The sequence below is a fragment of the Meleagris gallopavo genome, chromosome 1 (genome assembly GCF_905368555.1).
Source record: "Meleagris gallopavo chromosome 1, MGAL_WU_HG_1.1, whole genome shotgun sequence".
Lineage (NCBI taxonomy): Eukaryota > Metazoa > Chordata > Aves > Galliformes > Phasianidae > Meleagris > Meleagris gallopavo.
This window is the reverse complement of record NC_139404.1, coordinates 93,714,120-93,739,732: the sequence shown is the minus strand read 5'-3', so window position 1 is coordinate 93,739,732 and position 25,613 is coordinate 93,714,120. Positions and strand designations below refer to the sequence as shown.

At 34.8% G+C, this 25,613-nt stretch overlaps 1 protein-coding gene across 3 annotated transcripts in view; it reads right to left on the bottom strand.

The window, feature by feature from the left end:
- Window positions 1–25,613, bottom strand: part of GBE1 (1,4-alpha-glucan branching enzyme 1) — a 152,091-nt gene that overhangs the window by 35,643 nt on the left and 90,835 nt on the right. For all 3 annotated transcript variants that reach the window (XM_085240893.1, XM_085240902.1, XM_085240912.1), the window contains exon 12: window positions 22,607–22,778. In XM_085240893.1, the coding sequence (XP_085097019.1) occupies window positions 22,607–22,778 (172 nt within the window). The remainder of the gene's footprint in view (window positions 1–22,606; window positions 22,779–25,613) is intronic.

The window sequence follows — 25,613 nt, the reverse complement described above, 5'->3', positions numbered from 1 at the left end:
TTGTCCTATCACCTGCAAGAAGAGGCTGACTCTCACCTCTACACAGCCTCCTTTCAGGTCGTTATAGAGACCAATAATGCAATAAGGTTTCCCCTGAGTCACCTCCCTCTTCTCCAGACTAAACAATCTCAGTTCCCTCAGCCGCTTCCTGTAAGACTTATCTCCAGATCCCTCACCAGCTTTGTTGACTATCTCTGGACATGCTTCACGGCTTCAATGTCTTTGTTCTGGCAAGATGCCCAAAACTGATCACAGTACACAAGATGCAGTCTCACAGGTGTTGAGTGACAATATATAATATATAAAATAAAAAGACCATATTACTAACATTAATGATGCCAGCAGACCTTCTAATTAATTTAAATATGCTTTTGCAACTTGAAAAGCATTAATGCTACACAACCCTTAAGAAAAAACACACATCTTGTACTACTTTTTAAAAATCTTTTCAATTGCTTTTTGTCCTAAAGCAAAAGAAGGGAGGAGCTAGAAAATGGAAAGTAGAGGGAAACTGACTGATGCTTACTTCTAGCCAAAGGTATCAGTGAAGCACAAGCTTCATCCTCTCCCGTGTTCCATTTCTCCTTTCTGATGAGAATCAGAAGCATTCACTTCTTAATAACTGTGAAAACCTCCAAGCGTAGAAGTACTATTGGGATTTCTTTTCCTGTAATTAATTTGCTGTTTGATGTAAAGGTCCAAAGGACAGATTAACAAGAAGCCAGCTGCTATAAATGATGCAAATCTAGACAACGGAACTAATGTGGGGGAGGCTGAGAACAAGGCTGAAATTAACTGGGATTTTGATTAGAGAAACAAAACAAAGACAAATCATTGAAGTGCAATGCATACTAATTTTATTTAGGAATTAATTCAAGTTTGCTATTCCCTACATATTGTACAACTTCATTGTGTACAAGATTTCAAGATCATAGTTCCAACAAAGGAATTAACACTATCACTATAATGAAAATTTACATCTCACTTGTTTATTAGGGTAGAAATACATCTACAGCACAAAGTACTTACTATGATGATGATTACTTTGTAGCTGAGCCCCACAGGTCATTAAAGTTTTCTTGATCTCCCCTCTTAAGACATCTTTACTAGTTATTTTCTCTCAGAGAATAAGGCTAAACAAAACTGAGGGCATATTTAAAAGATGAAGGCAGTGCTAAGGGATGTCTGGTATTTTTGCTTGCTTTTGTTTGTTGTTGTTTTTTTTTTTTTTTTTAAATGAATTATGACATTAAATCTTTAAAAGGAGTTTAAGCAAGTAGTCTACTTGATACATCAAAAGTTAGAAGCCTTAGTAGGTGTATAAGGTTGAAGAAGTATATAAATGATCTAAAATACTGTAAAGATACTACTTAAAACATATGAGCAAGAGATCAGACACACTGAGACAGATACTCAGCTGCTCTACCTTACTACATTGCTACCAAACTAGGTGGTAGTTTTAACAAGCCAGGTATTCAGCTCATTTGTGAGTTATAACTGATTTGAATCTAAGTTCACTACCTTTGTGAACACTGATCATAATATAACAATCTGCAGAATACAGAGACAGTGTAGATCAGATCTAGATAGACCTGTTTCAAAAATAAACATTTCAAACAATTAATTCTCATTTTCTCTAAATGTGGAGCGCTTGGATATTATGTAGTTCTAATCCTTTGTACTTAGTCATTGCTGCACTTAATCTTCAGCCCCTTAAGTAACTCAACAACATTCTTATTACCTGAACCATGCAAGACACTCTGTCTTTCCTTCAAATTACAAGAGAATGAGTTTCATTCATTACAAGCAGTCATTTAATCTTGTCATTCAAATGAAAATATAATAAATTCCAATTTGAATGCTGTAGAAACAGGTGGGTTAGGCAACTTGAAGACTTTAATATTTTCCCATTTTTCACTAGCCTTCAATTGACCCAGTAAAGACTAACAGAAGTTCAAGCAAAAGTTACTGTACAGTTCTTGCCTAAAACACAACCTAGAGGAAACTAAAATATAACTTAGAGGAAATATAATGAGTAAGTTGGTAGCAATAACAGATGTAAAAGAAATTCTGTGAAAGAAGCATTTTCCACCGTCTGAAAATATCAGATATTGTACTTCAAATCTACGAAGTGACAAAAATAAAGATAAGTACTGTATTTGTCTTGAAACTTAGATCTTCCATACCCAAAGGGATTCTTTTGACCTCTGACTGGACAGTTCTTTCTTCCCACTTACCATCATCTCCACTGGAACTTTCTCATATGTGCAATGCCACTTGTAAATATTTTTTTGAAACATATTTTTGAAGTCTCAGAATTGATATTTCTATTCCTTATTTAAAAAAAAAAAAAAAAAAAAAACAACTTATGAAAAAATTACCATCTACCCTTAGCATAAGAAAAACCATGCAAATTTGCTGGAAGCTAAAATTTGTTTGAAAATATTTCAGTAAAATATTTTCAGCCCCATTACAGTGGTTTGGATTAACCTATTTAATATTACATAAGTTTAATTAATATTTTTTGTGTAGAATCAAAAAGTCTTTACTAAGTCTGCACAAAAAGTTTAATCTACTAGGACTGATTTTCAGGTAACAGAAAGGGGATTCAAGTATCTTCTCCTTATAAATACTGTGATACTACTTTTCTATTAGCATTATTGTAATAAAGGAGATTTTTTTTGTTGTTTCAACAACAGCTAGTCATTGCGACCACATCATCTGATGTTTACATAGATATTCTTCATAAAATTACCCAATACTCTCAACACCAAAGACAGGAGCATTTGTGATACAATACTGGCCTGGTATCATGTGTAGGCCAATCTCCAAAACACCAGGTCACAATGGTACAGTGAGGTCCTGCAGTCAGAGTTATGGAGACCAGTTTCCTTTGCTATGTGGTAACCAATCTACTTCTGATAAATAACATGGCAGATATACATAGGTTTATGATCATACCTGTGATAACAATTCTGCTCTTAACAGAAGTGAAGGCGAGACAGTAAATAAGAACAGGGACATCATACTGGACATCAGAACAAAAGCCTAAGAGTATTAAACAGACTTGAGAAAATAATTAATAACTTATATTGCTGAAAGAATTAGGAAAGAATTATAAATTAATTATGAATGAAATTACAACTACGATATGGGAATGGCAAATATCTGTAATTATCCTATAAATATCTGTATAAATATCTGTAAATATCCTATAAATTACATTAAGTATACCATGATGTGCAAGACATCATAATAGATTTGAGATACTAAGTTGAATGTATCTAAGAAAACGACAAAGTACAGAAAGGGCTTATAAGAAGTACAGCATTCTAGTCAAGCTTAACTTTTGATAATGTCTTAAGAAGTACAACAAGTTAAATCTAATTCTACAATATATCACAGAAAAGCACAATTTCATTTAATCAGAAACTAAAACAGGTTTGTACGGGAAAAAAAAAAAAAAGCAAACAACTATTTTTTTTGAGTGTCATTTGCTTCTTTTGCTAAGCATGGATACTGCACTTGCTAGCATCAAGCCTGGCAACACAAAGCATTACTGTGCTTGTGCAGTAGTACTCAGAGGATGTTTCCTGGCTATTCCCAAAGTCAGATGAGCGTGTGGCAATTCAGGCTGACTGAAAAACAGCATGAAGGGAGATGATAAAAAGTTACAGACATTTATTCCTGTTGCAGACTATAATAATACAAGATGAGAATATTTTTTCAGCTATATAGTGAGTGATTTATACTGATCTCGTTTTGTTATTAAACCTTTGCTGCGCTGTATGATTGTGCACACACGTACACATCAGTTATGAAGTTTTCTGTTGGGATCTTTGACTCAGCTGGAAAATGCAGTCATTGCTGATTTGCAGTATGTGGATCAGCTGAAAATGGCTCAAGACAGAGAATAAAAGAGGGGGTCACTGCTTGTATTATAGGAACAAAATAATGTATCTCCTCTGGTGTTGAAAAAACACAAATGTTTCTCTAATGTTCCAAAGCCATAGGAAAGTACTCGGTCCATAAAATTATAACCCTAGATCACACCAGAGATACAGTACTCTACCAGAAACAGCTGTCTTGAGTCTGGCCAGGTAACCGATGATTCTTTTTATAATGGAAATTCTAAGGAATTCCTAGTATGTCTGACTTGCTGCTTCAAAACATCTTTCAGGTTAACTATGGATACAGTTTTTTGTTCTTACACCAGAATAGCATACACATTTCTACTGTACTAAATAAATGCTTCTGTTATAACTTCCTTTCCTACTTTCATAGACTCATTCTTTTCTTCAGCACTTCTCAATCTCAATTTTTATCACAGCCAACAGTTTGAATGCATGGTTTCAACATGAATATGTGGGTCTGGAATGCCATGCCTAGATAACATACAAGCAAATCTAACTGAATAATAAAAAAATGCTCTGTCATTATGAAACAATTTTGTGCTGGAGAATACCAACTCTGGCAAAATCTTAACTAGGGCAAATACTCTCCATGCTTTTCTTTGAGGCTAATAAAAATAAATAAATACTGGGTCACAGAGAAAGTGCTTCTGTATTCTGTCAGCTTGAGAACAAAACTAGGGTGTCGACTCCGTTATGAGTGTTACTGTACTCCTTCCTTCCCTTATCAGTCTTTGGCTGGTTTAATTAAAAGTCAAAAAATTTCAAAAATTGTGAAAATTTTCTTCTATTCTTACTTCCTAAGGATTATAACTGTGAAATTTCAAGTTGGAAAGAATAAAGAACAACATTAAAAAAAATATAAGCCTATGAAAACTATGTAGATAAACATACTATTTATGACATGTACCAAAGCTTCTGGCAATCAAAGCTTCTTCTGCGTGGAAGAAATGGTTGTGGGTTGATGCTTGACTAAATATAAGCCACCAGTGTTCCCAGGGAGCCAATGGCATCCTGGCTTGTATCAGAAACAGCGCTGCCAGCAGGAGTAGGGAAGTTATTGTTCTTCTGTACTCAGCACTGGTGAGGCTGCATGTTGAGTACTGTGTTCAGTTTTGGGCTCCTTGCTAGAACAAAGATACTGAAACCCTGGAGCATGTCCAGAGAAGGGCAACAAAGCTGGTGAGGGATCTGGAGCACAAGTCTTACAGAAAGCAGCTCAGGGAACTGAGATTGTTTAGTCTGGAGGAGACTTAGAGGACACCTTACCGGTCTCTACAATGACTTGAAAGGAGGTTGTGTAGAGGTGGGGGTCAGACCCTTCTCCTGCATAAGTAGCAATAGGACTGGCCTCAAGTTGCACCAGGGGAGATTCAGATTGGATGATAGGAAAAACTTATTCTACAAAAGAGTGGTCAGGACTGGAATGGGCTGCCTAGAGAGTTGGTTGAGTAACAGTTCCTGGAGATGTTCAGGAAACATTTGGATATGGTACCAAGAGACATGGTTTAGTGGGGAAATACTGATGGTAGGCAGAAGGTTGGACTGGGTGATCTTGAATGTCTTTTTCAACCTTGGTTATTCTTTGATTCTATGAAAACCATACACATTACTCATCAGGAAAACATTAGCTTTATAGGCTACCTTCATCAGTCTAAGAATTTTATTACCATATATATATATACAGTAATAACAATATATAGTGTAAACATATACAAACACTTATTTAAAGATCATTTACTGGTCGCTGACCTTTTCTCCTCCAAAAGAGATACATTTACAGTATACGTCACTTACAATAAATGTCTTCATGTCAAAACAAACAGATCTACTTCATCATTCTCTCAGTCATTAAGGCAAAATGCCACAGGTTAATACAAAGTAATCACCAAGAAAAGCAAATATACAGATATTGGAGACTTTGTTTAAATAGTAATCTATGAAGCCTCTTGAATTTATATTTCATAGAAGTGGACAAATGCTTACCAAATCAGCGCTCTTGCAAGATATTGTACTATTTCTATATTATATTAAAAGGTTTGGTACTCCCATTCTTTTCCTATTTTATATGCTGACCATTTTACATCACATTACACTATTGCTTGGTACACAGGTTGTCAAGCCTAGACAAATACAGTTAACCTGTACCTGTATGCAAATGCTATGGAATTTAGCAGAGGGCCTTCTTTTTTGAAATACACTGCAATTTGCACTATTTAGCTTTTTTTTTTTTCTCCTTGTATTAGATGATCACAGTACTTTCCAAGTTCATGATGACAAATACTCTGAAAGATTATCTTAAAATTGCATGTATTCTTATCTATTCGTCACACAGTCTACTTGGCAAATAAGAGATCAACAGAAATCCCATTAAAAGACATTTCTCACAACCAGTAATGCCATGTTCTTTTCAAGCTGGAAAAATAAATGTCTTGAAATCTCAGTAGAATTTAGGATTAAAATACTGCTGTAAAGCCAAGGAAATAAGCCATCATCCCAGACTTCTATGAAATATATTTTACTTGATTTCTATTAGATTTATATGCCACAAAAATGATACAGTTGACACCTGGGTTCCCATGTGTATTTCCCAGGGCTATATCTGGCTTACCTAAGGAAGTCTTTCAGGGAGAATGACTGTAGCAGAGAATGGCTGTAGTAGAGGAACTGAAGGATTACATTAAGATCTTTGTGCATGACATACATCTGCATGACATGGAGTAGAAACACTTGAGTTCTAGGGGTATCCATGCTCAGGATCATTCCCCTGCTGGCAGAAGCTGGGCAGACACATGTTGGCTACTTCCACACAAGTAAAACTCATTGTTTTTATGCTCCTATCTTTCATTATACTCCCCAATCCTTTTGCTGTTGTTCATGATAAAGCACAGTATAGCTAGTAAAGCCTACTATTATAGCTAGTAAAATATTCATACAAAGAGAAAGGGTTCAATTCTTGTATACTGCCTAGGCATTCCTAGCTTCTCAGCTAAGAGCTTACTTTTTTAAAACAAGCACAATTAATCCTTAACTCCCTTATTAGGAGAGAGATGCATTTGTAGAGCATCAAATACACTGAGAGTGCTCAAACCTATGCTGTTAAACTTATTTTATATTGTGTATCTGATGAGTTTGTAACTTCCCTAGGGCATTTTAACATTAAAAATAGTGACTGTTAACCTGACTCATTCAAACACAGCAATAAGCTTGCTTTGCAAGAAATGAGAGGTAATGTCTCAAGTACATTTCTTTGTGTTTTATTATTGCATAAATCTTTACATTGCTATATTTGTATCTGGGAAGGCAGGACAATGGTAAAGCTCACCTACATAGAGGAACAGCTCGGTGTAGGCAAGAGCGGACAGAGCATGAAGTTGTACAGTATGATTTACATTGATTTCCAATGGAGGAAAAGAGGAGTCTGTTTGCAGTTAGTAGAACTATATTTGCATAGGAAAGTGTTTCTCTGGAATAAACATTTCATTTACTTATCTGTAGTGTTTCATCAAAAGAGCATTCAATCAAATATTACTCATGTCATTAATAATATTTGGTTCCCAGGAGCAGACAAATGTTTCTCTTTAAATGCTTTAGTGAACAGAACTCAGGAGCTTTGTCAGTTCATAGTACTGACCAAAAAAAGAGGACCATAAGAAGTCATCTAGATCAGATTTCACTAATATTCTCTTAAAAAATTCTAGTCACAAATGTCTGTATTTCAGCATGCCTTGCACTGTGTAGAATAATAAACATTTGACATAAAACTTACTCCAAGACCACATACTGCATTTAACTAACAATGCAAACAATGTGTGTTGCTGGAACACTGCAACAGTTTTCATTTTGCTGTTTCCTATTAGTAGCATCTTGGCAAAACAACAGATCGACATGGAAACTGTGACATTTCCACCACACTGCATGCCTACTCAATGATACATCTTTTCATACTACAGCGTTGTTAAAACAACAACAAAATCTGAAAGAAAAAAAAAGCTGAAAACAATCCCCTCCAAAACAAAACTTGATGAAAAGGAGCTTTCTTCAAACAGAAGATGTCAACAAAGAAGTTCTAGCTAATTCTTTAAGTGTGACATACTGCTAGCTATTGGTGAATACCACAATTAACAGGTCAACAGATTTTAAAGGTGAATCAAAGACAAGACTGTAACAGGAAAAGTTCACAGAAAAATGGCAGATGTTTTTGCCATGATACATTAAATAAATGGAAGAGTTCTTACTGGCTCCAGTTAGTTCAGAGTGTCATCCTCTAATTTTGAGATAACAGATAAAGGATTAAGCTAGTGAAATTAAATGAAAACTAAAGAAAAAGACTACTTGAATAGTATTTGATAAAAGAGAAAGTTAAAGCTTTTCACATGAAGTAAGTCAACAATGAAAGTTTAAATTGTTCAATAACATTCAGCTCTTGAAATAGAAGCAAATGCAGTTAAAATTAGGTGAAATTAGGTGTGTGGTGCATTTCAGCAGTGGTGACAACTATGGGAAAGACAAGCCATGTTCTAGACAGCCATGCACGATGTTCACACCATTAAATGGAGAGTGTTTCAATCACCATATCTACAGTTGGCTCACAGTGGTGATGATGTAGAAAAATACCACTCTGTAGCTGAGACTGTGCTTTAGAAAACAGTGTTATTGTGTTCTTTGTATCTGTTGCAGTTTCCATGGAAATAAATAGGAAGCATCACCTTCAGAGTAACCCTACATATATTTTACAAAATAAAAATGAAATAAACAAAAAAGTTGTGTAGAACTCCAATGCAAAGAATGAAAAGTAAATCTAATGTACTGCCAGCACATCTTGTCAAGGCAAGCTGGCATATGAATTTTTTGTGCTTAAATAGCCTAGGCTTTAAAATCCAGCTAAATTCTGATGAATTTGTAGTGAATTCACCTGCTGTGAGTGACTGCAAATAACCACATAATTAGGTCTGTACCTAGTTTAGGCCTGAAGTAAGTTAGAAAATTCACTGCCTTCTCTGACTACTAGGTCTGGGGGAGAAGAAAGCTTCTATCATGCAAAAAAAAATCTTTGGCACAGAATTTCACAACATTAAAATGTAAAAAAAAATAAAAAATAAAAAAAAATTGCACAGTAAAATGATTCTCAACTAAGTCACATATGTCACATTCAGTATGAAACTTTTTACATTAATGTTCTTGCAAGTTCGTAACTCAGCAATTAAACAAGATGGGTGCATATGTCAAAGAAGTTTTTGAACATAATCACATCTTCCAATTATATATCCTTTCGAAAAAAATGATCTGAATATTCAATGTCTGTTTCTTACAAAGTGTTCAATAGAATCTTTTAATTAACTGTTACAGAGTTTGACAACACCATTCCATGTAGTGCTTGGCTTGCACATCCCAGCTCATTGTTAAGAAGAAACACAAATTATTTGACCCAATGTTACATACTAACAATGATTCAGAATATACAAAGCCTTCCAAAATGAGAAGAGTTGCAAACATTTTCAAGTCAGGTTTTTTTTTACACAATTCTCTCAAAAATAGACTTGCCTCAGTGAGCTGATAAAAAAGCATAGTCTTGGCATAATTCAGCATTCCTACTGTTCAGCACAGCATAATTTCTTTCTACAACTACTTCAATTCCACTACTTAGCAGGAAGAGATTTGAATTTTTATTGTATTTCTTCTTCTCAGCAAAATAATGTAGAAGGTTGATGTTAAATAATAACAGACTGAAGATTTCAGGTTAGATCACTTCTTTTTTTTTTTTTTTTTTTTTTTTTTTTCTTAAATACACACAGTAGATGAAAATAAATGCCAGCCACTGACAATAAAAAAGAAGTTTGGTCAAATATTCTCTTTGCTTCACGACTACTGCTGCGCTATAAATGAAATATTAGCCATCTGTAAAATCCAAGCATGCTGGAGAAAAATACAAATACAAAAATGATACTTTGAGAATTGTAACTTAGTTACTAACGGTTTAGAAGAATCCTGAAGTAACACTGATCTAATCAAGATACTTTCCGGTACAGTTATCAAAGTAAATGTGGTACATAAAATTAATAAAAATAATTATATGCATAGATAAAGGACTCCTGAGTGTGGGCAAACACTTCATCCTCCCATTTGCAAATGCTCATACTAAACTCTTTTTGGAGAGAAATACACTGAATGAGCTGTAGAAGGGTCCAAATACACTACATGCTTGACTTAAAAAACTGATGACTACTTTGTGTCACTGAAGTCATTTAATGCAACAGCACTTCGAGGAGATAAAATGAAAGGGCAGATCAGGCCCTGCAGAAACCATTCAACCACGTTTACAGGAAGGACAAGACCTTGTAAAAAGCAGGAGTGACAGAAGCCCTTACTGAGCCCAAGATCAGCTGAAATTGGCCTATTCCACAGCTCACACAGATTGAGAGGCAAAAACTCTGATGAAGTTCTGAGCTGACAGCCACTGTGTTATACAGATTCATGGTACGGCTTATCAGCTGCCCCACACTACCTTGTTCTGAGATAAGCAACTCTGCATAAGTCTAGCCTCGTCCACCTGGACTGCCTGCAGTGATGGGCAGAAACTGCTGTTAGTCCTCCAAGTACAGCTGCTGATCCAAAGACCTCACAGTGTGTCAGAGAAACAGTGGTGACACTGCTCTCTAACTTACAGCAGTAGTTTCACTTCAGGACCTGAATATCACAGTAGCTTTGCTTAAGATATTTTCTTGGAAAAGAGAGAGAAAATTTGTGTCTTAATTTCTAAGACAAACATTGATTTAATGTTTACTAGCTCTACTTAGAGACAAAATAAACTCACTAACCTAAACATGTCATAATATTATGCATTGCTCATTTGGCATTCCCACTGAAATCACAGCAATTTCATTAAGATTTGCTGGGGTAAAGAAGTAATTTTTTTCTAATAATTTAGGGATAAAAGTTGAAGCCTTGTGAGTTTCAAATTCTCATTTGCATTAAACCAAATTAAGCATTACATTTACATCCTGATTGTTTTCCATTCTGCTTACTAGTAAGTAAGTACATTAAAACAGAAGTACAAGCAGTTTCAATTCTATCATTTGAAAACTACTGATTTTTCATCTCACAAAATTTTGATGTGTCATTCCAATTTGAAAAGAATGCTACCTTTGAAATATACTGGTATTCCAAAGAGTGAAAATTTTCCTTTGCAGAGAGTGTCCCATAAGCAGTAGTATTAGTACTTTAGTAGTTCATAAATATTTATGCTGATATGGACGTAATTATCTTGCATGTCTGAAAAACTTTCCATCAATCCACCCACTTTGTTCATTCTCTGATTCTGAGTCTCCTTTTTTCCTTTCAACTTCTTCACTGTTACGTTTAGGGTGTTCTTTTGTTTCTGCTTTTTGCTTGTTTGTCTGGGACAAACTTACATAAGAGATGAAAGAAGGTGACTGCTTATTCAAAAATATAATCAGGCACTTAAAAATTTTTTTTATAAGTGATGGTTATTACTTTTAGAGTATTTCCAAAGTGCTAGTATAATTGCATGGTGACAGTGCAGTCTGTTCCAAGATCCTTATTCATTACAGTCAATCAAAACAAGAATGCTTAGAGATAAAATTATATTTATGCTGATAACTTTCTTCCTTTATTTTGCTACATGGGAAAGGATATTGAAGCCTGCAAGTTTAGATTTTCAGTAAGAACAGTTACGCATCCATAGGCTCAGTCTCTGTATGTAGCCAGGCTATAAAATAGGCAAGTTTTAAATACTTGGAAGTCATATCAGGCAGTTTATGAGCTGACTGAAAAGTTATTCAGGCAGTCACAGAACAGAAAAGGTACAGTGTGAATGGAAATGCCTCATCTGTACATACATACGTTCTACTAATGAAGATGCATGGAAGGTCTGTATTAATTCATAAAAACCTCAGATTATTTTGTTCTGACCTCAGTAATTTCCCTGGAATTCACTGTCCCAGCTCTAACACGGCAGCCGTCTGCTCTGGGGATGGCATGCAGTGCAACAAGGATGCTACAGCAGACCATTTCAAATGTCCTGATAAATGGATAGGCTGTATTTACAACTGTAATTTAAAGATAGTCTTAACTTGTGCGTACATTTAATCAGCATCAGCACAATTGAGAAATGGGTGAAGAACAACACAGGAAAGGAGAAAATATAGGAAAGAAGAAAAATCAATTTAGCAGGTTTAGATATAGCCCATCAGGCAAATGTCCAGCAGGAAATAGCTTTGGAAACTAAAGTGAAAAATCACTTCTCAGAGGAAAAAAAAAGGAAAGTAGTGTAGAGAACTGATACTGATGGTAACTTCGCTACAAATTGCAAGATTTATAAAATATCATGCCAAATCTCTAAGATTAGAGAACAACTGTCCTGTGAGGCATTCATCATACTTTTTGTTTCTATGAAGTGAGAAAAGAAAAAAAATAAAAATAAAAATATTATTGTAATATTTGGAGAACAAACTTAAAATATGATTTGTTCTAAATTTTGCCAAACATAAGGAAGGGGAAAATTTATAGGGAATTCTGTAATTGACATACTAGATCACAACTAAACGTTACCATATTCTTTCTTTGAAAAATTAGTTGTAGCAGAAAATGCACTTTTTGCATAGGTAATAGCTTAAAGAAACAGATGTAAGAGACATTAGAAGAGCTGAAAGATACATTGTCTTAAGTGATACTGCTGCATCCTCATTCTTTCAAATAAGCAAGCACATTACAGGTAGAAACACTAGAAACAACATTTTGACCATCTGCCTCCCGACAATGTCTTTTGATGAAGAGCTTCTAAGAGGTACTCAGAGTGACACCAGGCAAAGCTTCTTCCTATTTTGTATTTTGTCTACCAGTTTTCAGGTTTTAGTACAAAAAATTGTTCAGGTAACTAGGAAAATCAAAGACCAAGTAATCACCTTGAATGTTTTCTGATAATTGGCTTATTACATACATAACATTGGACATGTATCAGCCCGTACATTAAGAACACTACTACAAGGTGTATGTACATTTACAACAGCTGAGCTGTGTGAGTTTACAAACAGAAACAGCAGATATACCTGCTAGACTTCAAGCTAATGGTGATGGTTATTTTGTTTTTATTTTCTTATTTTTTATTTTTTGAAATGTCTAAGAAAAGCTAGAAAAAGTCTAAAAATTTTGTTCAAATGATTTAGGAAATAGGTAAATAAATAGATTTAAACAAAAGGTCTAACTATACACACCTATGAGATCTAGTTTCCAAGAAACTGGATTCACCATGAATTATCTGTTTTCATGAGGGTATGTCATAGTTCTTTATTTTCAGATTACAGCTATTTTGGTTTTGGAATTCCAGAATTTGCTATGTCCACAAGTGGTAATATTCCTCTTGTGCTAGAAACACATTTAGTTTAGCCCTAAGATTTAAGAATAGGTGAACTGGGATCCTTTCAAGACACAACTAACAAATGCTTTTAGGTCTTCCTTGTGACACCAAGTTAATATACAGAAATTTACACTGATAAATGAGAATCAGAACAGATTACAAGTCTAGATTACATTATGGCTGCTTAAAACAATTTAATTTTTGAAACAAATATTTCTGAATGAACTGTATAAAATCAATAAACTCATTTAAGTAGTCATCTCCAGCATTTTCTCTTGAGGAGTTTTTTTAGTAGAAAAATGTTTCTAATATGTTCTTAAATGAAAAATGTTTCCTTTTCCAACTCCAAAGTTTGTGTACTTACTGGAATTTATTTTGTATGCATATATTCACTATTTTATTTTAAAACATTATTTCCAGAACTATTATTTAATTTCTTCTCTCCCCTGTAGCAATGATGTACGGAAATTCAAAGTGACAAAAGTAAAACACAATACAGAGAAGAAATTATTACAGATTACTGACAGAGAAAATTTTGATTTGGACAGATTAATATATCTCAGTAAGGACTTTTAATTTATTTTCTTTTTCTTTTTTTATATTTAAAGAAATTAAGTCACCGAGGTGAAAAAAAAATCAATCTTCTGAAACAAGTAGGTCTGCACACTTACTGCCCAAGGATTTATTTAGCTATATCATTACTTCAGTTTCATTTCATTCTTTTACAAAGCCAAAAAATACTGGTCATGTACTTCACTACTTGTTTTTTCTTATTCAGACCATAATGGGAACTGAAGAGGTAAAATAACACTCCTTAATACATACAACATGGTGTTTTCTATTTTTTGTTCAAGAGTATCTGTGTCAGTATTTTTAATGTATTTACATAAAAGAAGATACCAAAAATCAAGGAGCTTACCAAGAGATTTTAAAACTGAACTCTGGGCAGCCTAGTCTAGTCGTTGGCGGCCCTGCACATAGCAGGGGTGTTGAAACTAAATGATCACTATGGTCCTTTTCAATCCAGGCTATTCTACGACTCTATGAGCGTGAACTTAAAGCAGCTATCTGTGTTATTTTCAGATGTGTTCTTCTCTTCTTGTATTTAAGAATTCAGAGAAAAGCAAAAGTCATGAATTCCTATGTGCAGTGTTCAAATCAAACATGGAGGAAATGAAAAATTACACTGTCCTATTGTTCTATAAATATAAATGCAACTAGTAAATATGCAAAAGGAAATTTCACAGTTTATCTGAAAAACTGCAATGAGTTAAAAAGTTAAACTCAATTTAAAACGGTTTTCATCTTCTGAAGAGACTGTCTGTTTCATTATTTTTAATTGAGACCCCCTTCTGTCCCATAAACAGGAAGAAAGGACATCAACTAATAGCTTCTTAAATTTCTAAGACAAGTCACAGCTAGCACTGTAACAACAGCAGAGCCCTATTTATTATTTTTGAAACCATAACAACAAATTTCACATAATGTAGAAGTCTGCACACATAATGTAGAAGTCTGCACAAGAAAAGTCCTTTTATGATGGAGTTACAAAGTCAGTGGGCAAAGGAAGAGCACTGAGATCATCTTTCCAGACTTGTGCAGAGCATTTGACACTGTCCCGTGTTACATCCTGGTAACAAATTGGAGAAAAATGGAATCGATGGATGGAGCGCATGCTGCATAAGGAATTGGATGGATTGTTGCACTCAGAAAGTTGCAGTCAACAGCTCAGTGTCAAACTGGAGACCAGTGGCGAGTGGCATTCCTCAAAAATCAGTATTGGGACTGGTATTATTTAACATCTTTGTAGGCAGCATGGATAATGGGATCAAGTGCACCCTCAGCAAGTTTGCAGACAAAGTCAAGTGGTTGATGTTGTGGTGCTGTTGATGCTAGAGGCAAGAGATGCTACCTAGAGGGACCTGGACAGGCTTCAAATGTGGGCCCATGTCAACCTTGTGATGTTCAACAAAGCCACGTGCAAGATCCTGCACCTGAGTTGGGGCAATCCCAAGCATAGATACAGGCTGGATGGAGAATGGCCTGAGAACAGCCTTGAGGAGGATTTGGGGGTGTCAGTTGATGCAAGACCCAACAGCCAGTAATATGTGCTAGCAGTTCAGAAGACCGATTGTATACTGGGTAGCATCAAGAAAAGTATGACCAGTAGGTTGAGGGAGGTTATTCTTCCCCTCTACTCTGATCTTTTGAGACCCCACCTGGAATATTGCATCCGGTTCTGAAGCCCTCAGAATAAGGACGACACAAGAAGTATATAGTCTGAGTGATAATTCTGATGACACAAAGCCTGCATAGTTTTAAATTTCAAACTGAAGATCTCAAGACATACGAGAGACAGTTCAGAATTTAAAAAAGTTGTTTTAATATGCTTTCCACTGCAGAATTTACCACTTCTTAAGAAAATTTGCATAGTAAATACTTTGCCCCTTGAAGATCAATGCAATGGTGTTAGAATTCATATTCAAGTAAATTTATGAGTAAGTGCAGATTGATGACCTTAGAAAATTAAGACAATGAGCAGATTTTAAGCAAATAGGGCTTGTGAAGAGAGCAAGTTCTTGAACTCAAAGACATGAGGTTTTATTCCAGTTTCACCATAGAAGGTGTTAGCATAATTTAAACTATATTGCTTTGGGAGATTTAATGATGCTATTGAGATGAACTCATTTACAATTACCACAACAGTACACATTAAAATCTGAATTGGAATTCATGCTTAAAGGTCTATTATTCAGACTTTACTAATACAAAATGTCACCTGTTCAGTCACGACTCAAAATAACAATTTCTTACTGAGTAACCCATACAGTTTAGTTTTATTTGGCTATTGACTGCCCTGTATCAGCCTTAAGAAAGAGTAACATATTGTCAAATGCAGAGTCACTGATGGACAGATTCTTATGCTGCTATTACAGCAGCTTAATACGGTCTTCTTTATTATTTGTTTGGAAGGTAAAAGAAAATGCAGTTTATGTCATCTCTCTCTCTTCTAAAGCCAGCCTACAAAGTATAACCAAGAAGAAATTATTTGCTTTTTGGTACACTGTTTATCACTAGACCATGAAATTCTTAAACATTTTCCAGATCATTGAACACAGACATACTGCAAAAAGCAGAAATAAAACACATCTGGCTGTGGTAAAAGGCTGCTGTAGTTGTTTTCAGTGTTGAGAGATTCAGACATAAGTAACTTAAAGAATCAAAGTAATATAAAACTTGACTACTAACAAATTGTCAGCATCAAAACTGTACGAAGAACTCAGAGCATCAGTGAGAGAAAAGACAAACTTTAACATCATAACATCTAGGTTTAATTTAGCAGATATAGCCTCTTTCATCAGGATAGATATTGATGAGACACACAGTTCGTAATACATGCATTATGTAATGAATGGCCATCCTTGCTGATGACTTAAATAGTTCATAAACAATGTATTTGTCACTGTTTGGATTGGGCACTCTTACTCCATGCCCTGTTGTTACACATAAAATTCTTCAAATGATGGCCTTGGAGAGACTTAGCATCTCCAGTGGGTTTCTAATCAGGTAGACTGTTTCTGTAGATGTATGGCATTCAGAAAATGACTGGCCTCCTATACTGCACATGTAACTAGTGAAGCTGGTGAACTAGAAAATAAACATTACTCCTTGCTTTTGCTTAAGTCCTATATGAAAAGCATATATCATTACACAAATTTATTGGAGATGCAATTGAAGGGAAGAAAAGCAAGACTAGTTTATCCCAGAAATGCAGATATTCATTTCTGATTAAAATATGGACCTTAATGTTGGATTACAATCTTATCTATAGGTCAACTTAGTTACACAAAAGTCTAAAAATACTGTTTTCTTCCTTTTCTTCCTTGGTTTTGTACAATGTCTTCCAATTAAGAGTATCAGAAGTTGATCTATAATTTCCCAAAATAACTGAGGTGTAAAAATTATATCTCTCTAAAACAGTAACAGTTAAAGAAAAAAATAACAAAAAAAACACTAGAAATTCATCCATCGAAACCCAACATATATGGCAATGAAAATGTCAGTATGGACTACAAATCTGCCCCACCCATGATACTTGAAACCTGGTACTCTGCAGACCTGAGTCATACGAAGGAATGAAATATCCGCATTGCTCTGTTTTATGAAAGTCTTCCTCTAATTGCTTCTCTCCTAGTTTCTAACATGTTTTGAGCAAGCATACAAATGAGATTTATTTCACTTACCTGTAAATGAACACGAGTATTAGCAATTTGCCCTGGAAGACCTTTTGGAAGAAACTCTCAATGCAATTAACAAAGCCTATCCTATATAACTGGATAGTCCTTCCCATTCCTCAAGTTTTGATATACAGCGTACTGCAGAACAACATTGTAACTGGTCCATTACTACTAAAAAATACATACATAATTACATCTTTCTTATTTTGCACCTTACCTGATGACCTTAAAGGTCTTTTCCAACCTAAATGATTCAGTGATTTTAATTGTTACTGTCCAGATGCTAGGATATTAAAACATCTAGCAGAACTGGCAACACAGAAAGCACATTTGCCAGGAATACTAGCATATATTAAGAAGAATGACTTCAAAATACATATCCTAATCCCCAGTCTTTTTACCACCTGACAATTTCAAGACCGTTCATCTAAAAGAGTTGACAAAAGTGAGCTAGTTCAAGGAGAATCTGTTCTTGCAAAAGGCCATTTTTCAGGTCACGATCAAAAAAGTCACAAGGAACACTGAAACCAGAGCACAACAGTAATAAGCACAACAAAATTACTAATGGTTTGTTTGCAACATCCCTAAAAAAAACCTAAAAATAAATAAACAAAAAACTCACACCTTTGGTTTGAAATGAATATCCTTGTTTTGGATAAAATTTCTTTTTTATCCAAAGTAGTTCACAAAAATAGCATTTTAGGTTTTGCATCAGGAGACTACAGATTTTGCTTTAAACAACAACATTTCCATTCATCCTTATTATTTCAAGCTTGAAATTAATAGTCTTCAAGCAAATTGTATGCACGTTTCCCATCATGATATTGGTGCTGCTGATGCTTTTGCACCATTCCTTGTTTGTTAACATATTTTTGCCTAATAAATGCTTTTTACTTTGAAATGCCTTAGTTTACAAAAATCTGTGTTTCTGCAAAATGCTCATTTGAAGGAAGAGTTGATGCACGGCATTTTTTTTTAAAAGCCCAGGAGAAAACAAGGTTTCATTACCTCAAACATTAGAGAAGAAACTATTTAGTGCATTAGAAAAACTTCAGCATAGAGAAAATAGATAAATTGCTGTCTAAATGAACTAACAAGTGGGAAGAAGAGAAAGCTTAACAGATTGATTTGATGATACTAGTGAAACAGAGATACATGTCAACTCAAATAACAATAGCATCACTCAATGACCATGACTGCAAAGAATTCTGTAGTTACTGAAAATCATTTTCTTGTTTTTACATTAAAAAAAAAAAAAAAAAAAGTCGTGCTTTAGGAAGAGACAGACTCTAGAGCCCTAATTAAGAGCTATTTTACTATAGAAAAGCCATGCAAATTATTCTAGAGAGATCCAAGGAAACAAGTTGCATGGGAACTGTTGAGTCATAGCCTGAACCACTGATTGATCGCTTGGGGAAAGGATTGGGTCAGCCCTAGGAGCACAGGTGAAGGCAATTCAGCTCTGTGACTGGAAGAGGTGGAGCCTGGCTGCACTCCTCTTAGACCCTACTTAAGGGCTGACTGCCACTGGGTAAGGATCTCTTTCTGGAGATTCCTCTGTTGTGTAGTTTTTCTCCTGTGAGTCTGGATCTTTGAATATGGGTGAGTGTTCTTTTCCTGTTTGTCTCTTGCTATTCCATCATGCTAATCTTTCCAACTGTAATACAAACTCATGGAAGAACTGCTACATCTCTTCTGTGTGCCCTGCAGAGTTTTCCCTACTTGGAGGGAAACATAGACAGTTGTCTGTAGCTTTTCTTCAGGAACAGAAAATAAAGCCAAATACAAGTGAAGGTATGTACAGGCATGGTAGTTTTGTAGTGATAATTTCAACTTTTATTTGCATGAAAAATGAGAACTGTTATTTAAATGTTATCTAGTGGATGTTAACAGTGTTTCTTGAATTCAAAAGGTATGATGAGAATATTTCAATAATATTTTAGAAGTCTTACAATGATTTCTATTTATTCTTATTTTCTAATTTAGCAATTAGAATCAACTCAAAAGAGTTTTTGTTGAACTTGCAGTTTTGTTTGTAAGGTATTTATTTTGGTTTTGAATCTTCATGCTATGAAAGGTAAATATCACTTTTCCTCTGCTTTGAATTACATTAATATTATATGCTTGTTTCAGTTCAGTATCATTACATTTACAAACATATACATTTGTGTTTGAATAGAGGTGTTACCAACATTGCCAACAGAAAAATTATTTCTACTATATAATATAGGCACACACTGTGAATGCTTTGGACTTTTTTTCTAAAGGTCAGACAACCATGTGTATATTATCTATATACATCAGTATTGTCATGGATGCTTCTCCATGGAGGAGAGAATGCTGTGGCACTACTTAAGCACTGCACAAAAGAACTCGAGACTTCTGCTATTTCCTAAAATCCTATAATGTTTTCTGAATAGCAATGGCCCTTCTCAGTATTTAAAATCTCCATCTAAGAAGACCACTTGGGCAACTAATTACAATTACAGCAACAGTAGAACTGCTGTTCCCTACCTGCTATGAAAGCACAAGTATCAAAACAAGTACTACTTTATGATGATGATAATAATTATTAAGCAAACTGTCCTTCCTGAGTGTATTCATTCCCTAAAGCAGAATGTTAATCACTGTCATGCTCGCATTCAGCCAGGCATATTAAGTTTTCCTTTCTAGGTTAAGTTTCAATTCCAGATGGGCAAAAGAAGCCCCAGAGATTACTTGCGAAGCTGCACTTAAACTATTGGGAGTATTCTTTTTTTTTTAATATTACTAGGAAAGTAATTGTCTGACATAACAGAATGTTTATTTTGTTTATATTTGTTTTTAAGTTTCTATATGCCACTGCTTCCCTATACTATGCCTTCAGTAAAAATAAAACAGCCTGAAAACATGAAGGAAAAAAAAGGGTAACTTCCTGGTTTTTTGCAGTGGTTTCCTACTGTAATAAGGACAGAACTAGATAGCATTAGTGTCAGGAGAAAGTCACCGTCAGTGTTCAATGGGCAAAACTTTCTCAGTAAGAATCTGCTTGCACATACAGAATACGAATGATACTTCAATACAGGTGTAATCAAATACTATTCCAGATCTTCAAAGAGAAAATCAAACATATATTTGAGAGCATGTTTCTAATCCCATGTATAGTTCTGCTAAAAAATACTTTCAGAAGATGTTTCTTTTTCTTTAAGATAAGCAATGCATTGAGAAGGGTATCTTCGTTGGTAGGGTATCTTTGGTATCTTCATTTTCAGAAAAGTAAGATACATTTTGTTAAATAAACTTAAGGATGCACAGAGGCAACCAGAGTGCCTTCTCCAGCTCTGAAAAGAGATTCCTTGTCTTCTTCCACCTCACTTGAGTCTTCCCTTCCTAACTCTAGCTTTCTCTCAAAATAGAAATATAGAGAACTTGCTTTCATTACATTTGCTTAACTAAATAGTGTGTCATAACGTGCATTTTAAGTACACTAAGTTTATACATTTTTCTCATCCAGCACTCAATTTTTTTCACCTTTTACATATAGCATTATAATTTACTGAAACATTTCCAGAACTGAAGGATACACAGTATTAATTGTTCAATCAACCTGCACTGACATACTGAATTTAACATGCCACATCGAATTACTTATTGTTTCTCTAACCTTATGAAGTCAATCTGAGCCAGAGACATCTGCAGGCAGTCTAGCAGACATATTTTCTAAATACCTGCTTCCTCAACTACTATGTAGTATCACTAGTTTGAATGGAATAGCACACATCATACCTTATACTTTTTGTAGTCTACAAAACTCACATTTTTTTTTACTAATTCTTCTTCACTCTAGAGGAAAAAATTCTGTGTTTTATTGAAAGTGATATTTTTACTAGTGTAGCGCATAAGTTTTTTATGCATTGTATTAAAGTTACTCCAGTTCTCAAAAAATAAAATAAAAATAAAATCACCAAGCCCACAACCAGGGCACCTAAATTTTCAAGTGCTCTTTTATTGATGAGGAGCTGAACAGTACAGGCATACTTAAATGTTAGCATTCTGTTTTTAAGGTTTCTTCTTTTTTAATTAGAATGATATTAATATGTATTTATGTATATATAAAACATACTACTAAGAAAAGAGAACAAAGTACATCCAGTTCTTCTCAAACATGATAGTAAATGACATTTAATAACAAAAACTGAAGGCAATATTAAGCTATAATTTTCAAGTAATTCACTGGCTGAGAATCATCCAAGATGACTGCTTTCAGCATTTTTGCCTTTCATGTGACTAACAGAACAGCTGTATAAAACTTGACATACCATGTTACAGAATTGTAACTTTATTTTTCTTTTTTTACTATAAATAATGTAAGGGTTATTTTGCAAAGAAATTAAGAGGTTATCAAGCATAAATTGTTTCAGCATTGTATGTAAAACTAATAACAATATTAATTTTTTTTTTTAAGACAACATGCAACTTTAACTGGCTGATCAAATGAGAACTATGAGGTAGTCTTATAGCAATAGTTCAGGAAGCAATGCAACAGTTGTATTTTAAAGATTATGAAGAAAGAAGTACTGCTAGCTCTCACTACTTCCCTGCTTCCACAGCAAGATGTACATCCTATCTCTGATTCATCCTTGCCTACATCTCACTGAACTCCTGCTCTTGGAAGCAATGAAACATAAGACAAATGATTCCAGATTACTTTCTTGCACTAATTATTTGATAGCGAGTAACTGAAATAAAAGCTACCCTCAGTTATTTCAATGCTACTTCAAAAATCTTGAGGAGACAAAAGACGACCTGGTTTTGTAAAGTAAGAATTACAGACAGATCTGCAGAACTACAATTAAAATACTCACTCAAACTATAAGTACGAGTAACCTGAAACTTTAAAAAACTTATTTATTTTACGAATAGGGGCCCTGCTGATTTTATTTTCTTGTTTTACAATACATCTTAAAGACAGAAAAAAATCTGTTACCATTTGTGCTTAAAAAAAAAAAAGTATAGATGTAAGATGGTATCATATATTTTTATTTCTCTGTCAAGCCTTCTGTAGATGAGAAAATGAAAGACATGCTCCTAAAGTTACTTACCCATGAAGTTCAGATAGCCATCTCCTCCAAGTGTGTGAGTAATGAGGCGAATCATTTTATGAAGCTGGATTCCGCGATCAATAACTGGAGTTAGAGGTGTGAACACACTCATGTTTGTGTACATCTCTGCATCCATCAATCGAAATGCCAATGTCTTATCACCAACAAGTGCCTATAAAAAAAAAAAAAAGAAAACCCCTAGGCATACTAGAAGAGTTTCTAACGTTGTTTTTTTGCTTTTTGGATTTTGCGATTTTGTAAGGGGAGAACTTGAAAAATCTGTGAGGAGTCAAGAATGTGGCTTGATGAATATGACCTAGTCCTAGCTCACAAAGCAAACAACTTGCCTCTACTTATGACCATAAGATCACAGTGAGCCCACCGTGGGCTCACTTTCTAATTACTGCAGCAATTATATTGTTTGATATATACCACACCCATATGATTATACAATCTGCTGTCAAAAAGAAAAGTCTAAGTTGAGGTAGGGACATCCCTGAGCTGAGCCCTGCCCAGATTCCTGATCCAGCTGCCCACTTCACTTGTGCAACTCTGTGCTTGTGTGTATATAATAAATCGGCTCCTAGCCACCTAACTCCAGCTAATGTATTACGTTTTGCATGATGGTATCAAACCACACAATTAATTCTGAATACCTTTTTGCTTATGTATATAAAATGTAAAATGTTAGTTTCTACTCAATAAGCCACAAGTAGCCTATCATTTTGGAATTTTTATAAGAAAAGCATAAAATGAGAAAGCAAACACCTCGAGTACAGATCCTAGGATGCGCAAATAAATGGCTATTAATACGTCTGATTTAAAGATGCAGAAAGATTGTGAAGCATTCATTTATATGCTATCAAGAATATGATTTGTTTTTCGATTTTTATGCAAGGGAGCAATATAAAGTCATATTTCTACCTAAAAACAGTAATTGAATTACTAACTTGCTAGTGTTTACAGTACTTAAGAAAGGCCAAGTAAATCTTTTTAATAATGAGAATTATTCTAATATATCAGCATACAGGTAGTTGGAAATGTTTGGGATTGTTTGTATGTAAATCTGTAACTTTTGTTCTATCAGCTTAATTCTCATTTTATACTCTATTATGAAAACTTACTATGTTCCAGAGACATCTGAGTTGTGAACAGGTGAAGGTGAAAAACCTCATCACCCTTTAGTTTTCAGACTGGCGATATAATGACATAAATAGATAATTCCCCCAAAGTACTCTTATTTCATCAGGGAGGGAAAAAGAGAGTCCTATCTAGGAATGGAAAGACTGCAATGCTAAAATGTCTTGTATTAAGCAGACTTGTATTAATATGCCTTCCATTTGGCTTTAGCCTTTTAGTCATTAATGAATATTCCTCTAATTCAACAAATGAGTTACTTGACTTGTATATTCACACAGATACAACAAGTGTAACTGTAGTACAACAGCAGTCTATCTGGCTTAGCACACTATCTCCAAAAACAGCCAATAGCAGATGTGGAAGAACAGAGCATGAAGGGAGCCAAATTCGTAGCAATACTTCCCAAAAACACTATCACAAACAGACAGATGTTGAAACATAATGTTGGTATTCAGAAGTTTTTAAGGAATCTTCTGTGAAACTAATTCAAACTCTTGAAATTATGTAAACGTGTACAAACACAGCATAATATGACAGAATTTGCTTCACACTGAAGAAATATGGGAGGAACAACTCTTCTCTTTATGCAGAATCTGGCATTTCTTCATTTAATTTAACATCCCTTAATCTTTCTCCTAGAAATGGAAGCAACTATTCACATTTTTTATGTCAGTCATGGCTTTGTAAACTGATGCTCTTCCAATTTTAATGATCTATCCTAAAGAGTCTTGGTCTATTTAGTTTTCTTCTTATGAAAGCTATTCCATACATCTGATTATTCTTATCAATTCTGTCAACTTCTTTTCCAGTTATGCTGGTTGTCCTGAAATACAGGACTACACCTACATGCCTACAGCATTCAAGATGCAAGTAAGCTATGAAAGGCTACAGTGACATACTGACTTTGCTTTTTGCTGTCTTTCATAATAATTTCAAGAAAAATGCTTTCTACCTGCTATTAGCATTGAGTTGATATTTTCATATGTGCATTATAATCACAGGGCCCTATACTGTTTACAGTCTGCTCATAAAACATTATTACATGTAAGAAATTGGAATCATTTCAGGCCTTTATGTGTTTCATTGCATATCATTACATCACATTTTATCTATCATCCTGTTTTGCTTCTCTGTCCTACTTTTTACCTCTTCACATATCATCCTGGTGTTCATCTGCAATCCACAAAGCTATTTTTATGTTCAAATTTGAGACATGCAGACAGATCTTAGCCCAGAGAATAAGATTCTAAAATAAAAATACATTGTCATATGAAAAAATTAATAAAATCCAGTATGAAATAAAATGGTAATGCTATATGGGAGCTCCTTCAAAAGTAATACTTCCTATTCTATTACCTTGGCCCACAATGTCATAGGCTGCTGTTGATGGTATGACAGTAGAAGTTGAATCTTCCCTCAAACATTCCACTACCTTCTGTTGTCATGCAACAGGTGGCAGCAGAGGGGCAGTCTAACAAAATGGTGTCTGATGTGGACGTGCATATGTAGCGAAGATGTGTCACTGAATTCCTCCATTTAAAAAAAAAAAAAAGCACCCATTGACATTTGCAGATGCTTGCTGAATGTTTATGGAGACCAAATAGCAGATGTGATGAAAGATTTAACATGAGCCAGCAGTGTGCTCTTGCAGCTCAGAAAGCAAGTAGTATCCTGGGCTCCATCAGAAGAGGAGTGGCCAGCAGGGACACAAAGGTGGTTGTCCCTCTCTACTCTACTCTTGTGAGGCCCCATCTGGAATACTGTGTCCAGGTCTGGAACCCCCAGTACAAGAGAAACTGAGAGCTGGGAGAGGGTCCAGAAGAGTGCCATGAAGATGATCAGGGGGCTGGATCACCTCCTTTACAAA